General features: G+C 32.7%; 1 protein-coding gene across 1 annotated transcript; it reads right to left on the reverse strand.

Annotated features, from left to right (window-relative positions):
* Nucleotides 1-4,473: 4,473 nt before the first annotated feature.
* LOC131079279 (caffeic acid 3-O-methyltransferase 1-like) lies at nucleotides 4,474-6,010 on the reverse strand. Its single transcript, XM_059218621.1, has 3 exons — nucleotides 5,314-6,010; nucleotides 4,848-4,912; nucleotides 4,474-4,764 (listed from the first exon to the last, which is right to left on the reverse strand). Exons 1-3 carry the CDS (start codon nucleotides 6,002-6,004, stop codon nucleotides 4,474-4,476), a joined length of 1,047 nt encoding a protein of 348 aa, XP_059074604.1. The 5' UTR covers nucleotides 6,005-6,010.
* Between the last annotated feature and the right edge of the window lie 525 nt (nucleotides 6,011-6,535).

The following is a 6,535-nucleotide window of genomic DNA, read 5'->3' on the forward strand; positions in this document are numbered from 1 at the left end:
TAAAATTGACTAAATAAAGTGTGGTGGCTTGTGTAAATTCAATTTCAGCATTTTTTAAGCATCTAAATTATAGTGTTAATTTTATAAAAAACTACATTCAAATAATTTTTTTAATTTTATTAAAATTATAAAAATAAAATAGACATAAGAATATGAATTTTATTACTTTACATTATTTAAAAATTCAAAACATATATTTCACTTTCTATTGATTAAACTTTAAAAAAATAAATCAACATTGACCATTTCCTTTATAAAAGTGTGACACAATTTTGTACTTTTACCCAACCGTGGTTTTTACCTATTTGTGTTTTCCACATACAAACACTTGTGTTATGGTGGATGCTTTACTTTTTGTTGATGCGGTCATATCATTTTTTATTGCATGCATTATATTTAAAAACTTTGTTAAGTTCATCTACTAGTTAGTGTTTGAAGTAGTTTTAGTTTTGGTGTCACTAATTCACTTCCCATCTCAGTGATTTTCAAGTCCATCAGATAATTCACTTCATGGGAGTTTGATAATTTTTCTGAAATTAATAGGGTTTGAAGAAACTTTTCTACTTTGACGACTCCTCAGTAGAATAGTGTTGTGGAAAGAAAGAATAGGACACTTATAGAGATGGCTAGGACTTTGTTAAAATATGTTAATCTAGCGAATGTGTATTGGAGAGAAGTAGTACATAGTTATGTATATATATTCTTAACAAAGTGTCAATCAAGGTAAATCATACTATAACACCTTATGAATTGTGGAATGGAAGACTCCCTACTATGAAATAGTTTAAAAATTTTGGAAGCAAATGTTATATCAGAAGAGGTGAAAATAGTCTTGGGAATTTTGACACTAGAGAAAATGAAGGGATCTTTCTGAGATATTCTACAAATAGTGAAGCTTACTGGTGTTTCAACAAATGGCTAAACAAAATAGTAGAGAGTACGAATACGAAGGTATGAGAAGGGTGGAATTATATTGAACCTAACACTAAAAAAGAGGTTGAGATTATTCCAAAAATTATAGAGAAGACAAGTGATTCGGAAGAGAAAAAGGAGAATGAAACAAATGAAGAAGAAGGAGAGGAAGACACAGAAAAAAATCTTGCTAAGTATATCCATAAGCATCATTTTTAAAATCAAGTAATTGGAGATAAGGCAAGAGGTGTTCAAACAAGAAGGAATATTGCAAAATCAAAAGAACAAGCCAACTACTATTTTCTATCAATGACTGAGTTAAAGACCTATGAGGAAGTAAATAAAGATGAATGTTGCGTAAAATCAACGGAATACTGTGAACAAGACTTGGGAGCTGGTACCTAGCTTGGTGGACAAGAATGTGATAGAAACTATATGGGTATTCAGGAACAAACTAAATGAACAAGGACAAGTCACAAGAAATAAAGCAAGGCTAGCATGTAAAGGACATTCTTAGGTGGAAGTCATATATTTTGAAGAAAATTTTTCATCAATAGCAAGGATGGAAGCTATACATATACATTCTTTCATTTTATGCTTACAATAACTTTAAATTTTATCAAATGGATGTCAAGTCGGCATTTTTTAATGTAGATCTAGAAGAAGAACTATAAATTGAGCAACCAGATGGGTTCAAACTATAGGAAGATCTATATATGGTGTGCAAATTGAAGAAAACTTTGTAAGGGATCAACCAGGCTCCTAGGGCATGGTATGCAAGGTTAGATAGGTATTTGATACAACATAATTCCACAAAAGGTACAAAAAGTAGCAACCTTTATTTCAAGATTGATGAAGATAAGTTAAACTAATTGTTATAGTTTATGTAATAGATGACATTATATTCAGATCAAATGATAACTTATGTAAATAATTTGCTAAAGAAATGCAAAAAGAGTTTGAAATATTAATGATTGGTGGGTTATCTTTCTTTCTTGGGTTACACGTTATTCAATCTAAAAATGGAATTTTTATCTCTAAAAGAAAGTATGTGAAAGAAATGTTAAAAAAATTTAAGTTTGATGGTTGTAAACCTGTTACAACTCCTTTGACCATTGGATAAAAGCTGAGCAAAGACGATGAGTCTTTGGAGGTTGATCATAAGAAGTATAGATCAATGGTTGGTGGATTGTTGTATCTAACAACATCTAGATCAGATATCATGCAGGTCATTTATTTGGTGGCTAGATTTAAGGCTAATCCAAAGGTGACTTACATTGGAGATCCGGATAGTGTGGAGATCTGGATAAGAGTAATTTATATTGGAGAATATCTTTTTGGCCTATTAATTGTTTATGTGGGCACACTATGTGTTGGAGTGTTGTGGGTTATGTTCTAATATTTTTGGATTGGTGGATTGAACTTAGGAAGATGTTTTTTGGTCCGATCTTTCTCCTAGAGTGGATCACCGTGTGAGTTTTTGGTCTCGAAGGTGTATTTTATTTCAGGATGACTTGCTTCAAGTTTTGATGATCTATTTGGTATATAAAATAATTTATGTGATTGAGTTTTATGTGAGAATAACAGAGAGTGTGATGTGGATATAGAGGGAAAAATTCACTAAAGAGCAAATATTAAGAGTTGTGTTCGAATAGTATGCAAGTTATTTACGACTGTGGTAGAGGTATGAGACAGTGTATTGACAGATAAGCTCAGAGTTGTGTGTGTTGTTGTTGGTCACTTGATGCAAAGTTCAATGACATCTTTATCATTAGGAGAAACTTATTTTCAAATCAATTTGGTGTATCTTTCCCTATTGTAATTAGCATTAGGTTTGCAAGTCATTTTTGTATCTTGCCCAAAGAGAAGATAAACTTGGTTTGCAAGTCTGTGTTGGCAATTGACACTTATCTAGTTTAGTTGTGTTGTCATTGATGGCAACATACATTATTTTGGGTTCAACACTTAACCGGTACCCATTGGTATTCATGATTCGACAACTGGCATTCAGAAAAAATGGCAAACTAGGAACCAGTATATGAGGCTGACATAGGAGATTGATTCGACAAGTTTACATGGCAGCGATCAGTGACATCGGTCATGAAGTTTAATGCATTTGTTTTTTTCTAGGCCGACATGTAAATAAATCGTGATATCTTTGATGGCAAAGGGGGAGAGAAATAGAAAGTTACTCTGAGAGAGAAAGATAATTGAGCACTATTTGACTGAGCAGATTGAGCACTATGTTTTGTAGATTGGTCTAGTATTTATATTGGTCAAGTGTTGCCGTCAACGACAAAAAGGGAGATCGTTGGAAGTATGCGTTGTTTGGTTGTCATTGATCTCAAACTTATTGTTCCAGATAGTTGGTCCAAAAACTCTGTGGTCTAGAGATATCTTGTTGTATTGGTGTTGCAATTATTCTATTGGTTGTTTCGGAAGTGTTCAGGTGTGGGAAGTGTTACTGATGTTTCTTTGTGTTTTTATCTTCTTTGGTTATGTTTTTGGCATTACGAATATGTTAGTTTTGTGGTTCGAAAATATCTTTGTATTATCCAAATGTTATAATATGTTTCATGTCCGGTTCTGGTATTCTATGTTAATGCTACTTTTTGGTTTGGATATGATTTGTGGAAGGTAACTTGATGTGTTGTGGGTCTCATCGTAGTGTGTGGAGATCCGGATAAGAGTAATTTGCATTGGAGAATATGTTTTTGGCCTATTAATTGTTTATGTGGACACACTATGTGTTGGAATGTTGTGGGTTATGTTCTAATATTTTTGGATTGGTGGATTGAACTTAGGAAGATTTTTTTGGTCCGATCTTTATCCTGAAGTGGATCACTGTGTGTGTTTTTGGTCTGGAAGGTGTATTTTTATTTCAGGATGTCTTGTTTCAAGTTTTGATGATCTATTTGGTATATAACATAATTTGTGTGATTGAGTTGTATGTGAGAATAACAGAGAGTGTGATGTGGATATAGAGGGAAAAATTCACTAAAGAGCAAAGATTAAGAGTTGTGTTCGAATAGTATACAAGTTGTTTACGACTGTGGTAGAGGTATGAGATAGTGTATTGATAGATAAGCTCCGAGTTGTGTGTGTTGTTGTTGGTCACTTGATGCAAAGTCTAAAACATAGTGGAAATAAAATAATTAATGAATACAAAAATTAACAGCACACACTCTTCCTGTTTATATCATACAATCCAAATCTTTATAGAAATATTATTTTATTTAAAAATATTTCCAAACACTCACATTCTTTATGTTTAAAACAAACAATCTAAATCCTTATAAAAATATTGTTCTAGTTCTAAAAATATTTTACAATTAAATCATATTCACAAAATGAAAATTTCATACTTGTTTGATAACAAACTTACCAAATAAATCATATAATGCTATTAAAGATCACAATAATAATTTATATAAATAAAATATCAAATTATTCAAGTGCTGTCCAATGAAATGGACCACAAATGGTTCAGAGTTTTGCTATATGCATATTACCATTTATTATTATTAGTATCATATTCTTGTTGGTTCTTCTTCTTTCTTACTATTTTGAAACTTCTATAAGTGAAAGATAGAAAGGTAATTCAATGATACTATAACCCTTGAACCCTGCTTTATAAAACAAGTTCTTAAATTCATCCTCTGTTCTCTCCTTTCCACCTGTGGAAACTGCCATCATTAATATATCAGACAATAGTCCCACTTGACTTTTGCTCCTTTTTGTCTTATCAATGACTGCATCCACAATTAATACCTTCCCATCCTCTGTTAGAGCATCATAGCTCTTCTTTAATATTTTCAAACAGTGTTCATCATCCCAATTATGCAAAACTGTCTGTAAGAAAGAAAAAAAAAATTATTGTTTAAAAAAACATTTTCCATTTGAATAAAACATAATTTTTGAAAGAAACAGTGTACCTTTATGAAAATTGAATCTGCTGATGGAATTTCTTCAAACATATTACCCTCCACATGCTCTACTCCTGAAATATTAAATCTCTATAAGACAATCACACTATTTTTATACTGACCACATTAATGATATTTGAAATAACGATGTTTGAATTATTGTAATCTCTTTCAAACAGAGCGTTTGTAGATCAAAGACAACCCAAGATCTGCATTCAGATTAGAAAAAAAAAACCAAAAAATACAAATTAAGTATGCATACAGATTGTTAAGTAATCATACTATAACTCTTTTTCTTACAGTTCTTTCACTAATGATAGATCGTAGAGTGTCTGAAACGTTGATGTAATAAAAAATCTTATACAATTGGATCTAAAAATTAAATAATAATTATAATAGAATGTAAAAATTTAATCTCTTAATAAATCGAATATCCCTTAATAAGAAACTGTTGCAGATGGAGATGATTACAGACCTTTTGTGGGAGGAGCAGTCCTTACAACATGAGGAAGGTCGAAATTGATGCCATGAATATGGGGATATTCCTTAACAATTGTAGATATAGCAGAACCTGCTCCTCCTCCAACATCCACCACACTCTTGAAGCTCTTAAACCCATCATACACCTTACACACAGAAGCCATTACAGAGCTTGTCTGAGCAGTCATGGCATCATTGAACATTCTATTTGCCTCAGAATTCTTGCTGTTATACTCGAAAATACTCATCCCATTGGCCTTGCTGAATGCTTGGCAGCCATCTATGACAGTATCATGAAGATATTGATAACCTTGTGTCATAATATTCTGATTCAAGAACAATAGAGTGGGCGCAGAAGATTCTTGCGGCTCATTATTTGCTAGCAACTTAGAGAGGCCAGTTGGGCCATATTTGAAGGCTCTGTTATCTGCTGTGGTCTCTTCAGTAAAGACTCCAATGGAAGCCAGAAGCCTCATGATTCTAGAGAGGCAGTCTTTGTGGACAGGTTTGTTTGTGGAAAAAGAAATATGGGAAGCAATTTCCACCACAGAGAGGTGATTTTGACTACCAATAATGTCAGGAATGTTAAGCAAGACAGCTGCTTGAAGGGCCATGGGCTTGGCTGCTGTAAGAAATATTTCATAGAGCTGGAGATGTGCCTCCATGGAAGACTCTAAGGAAGCCATTTTTGTCTGATTGATCTATGTAAACTTGACAGGGGAAGACAAATATGTGTGATCTATTACAAACAAGTTTCAATTTATAGAAAAATCGTTGATATTCCAGAGACTAAAGGAGCGGTGAGACGTTGGTTATTCTTAGATATTGAAAAGTGTTCAACACAATGTCGTCTGCGATGACGTTTACGGGTACCCACGTGGTTTGAATTGTGTGTCTTTTGCATGTGTTGTGAAAACTAGCAATTGAAGTCAATATGAAGGTGATGTGTTTGTGAAAACTAGCCTTTTTAGGAGTCTTTTTAGATCTGGATGGGTGTCTTTTTAGATTTGGATGGGTGTCCTTGTAAATGTTAATAATATTATTAGTTATTCTTAGATATTGAAATGTCTACCCAATTGTCAAAGTTTTTATTGCATGCGTTGTAAAAACTGGCCATTGAATTCAATATTAAGGTGGTCTGTTTCGCTTGGTTTGATATATTCAAATTAGCTATTCTTTAAACTTGACATATATTCAAGTTATGTCTGATGTCGTCA

This window comes from Cryptomeria japonica, chromosome 4, assembly GCF_030272615.1.
Source record: "Cryptomeria japonica chromosome 4, Sugi_1.0, whole genome shotgun sequence".
Taxonomy (NCBI): domain Eukaryota; kingdom Viridiplantae; phylum Streptophyta; class Pinopsida; order Cupressales; family Cupressaceae; genus Cryptomeria; species Cryptomeria japonica.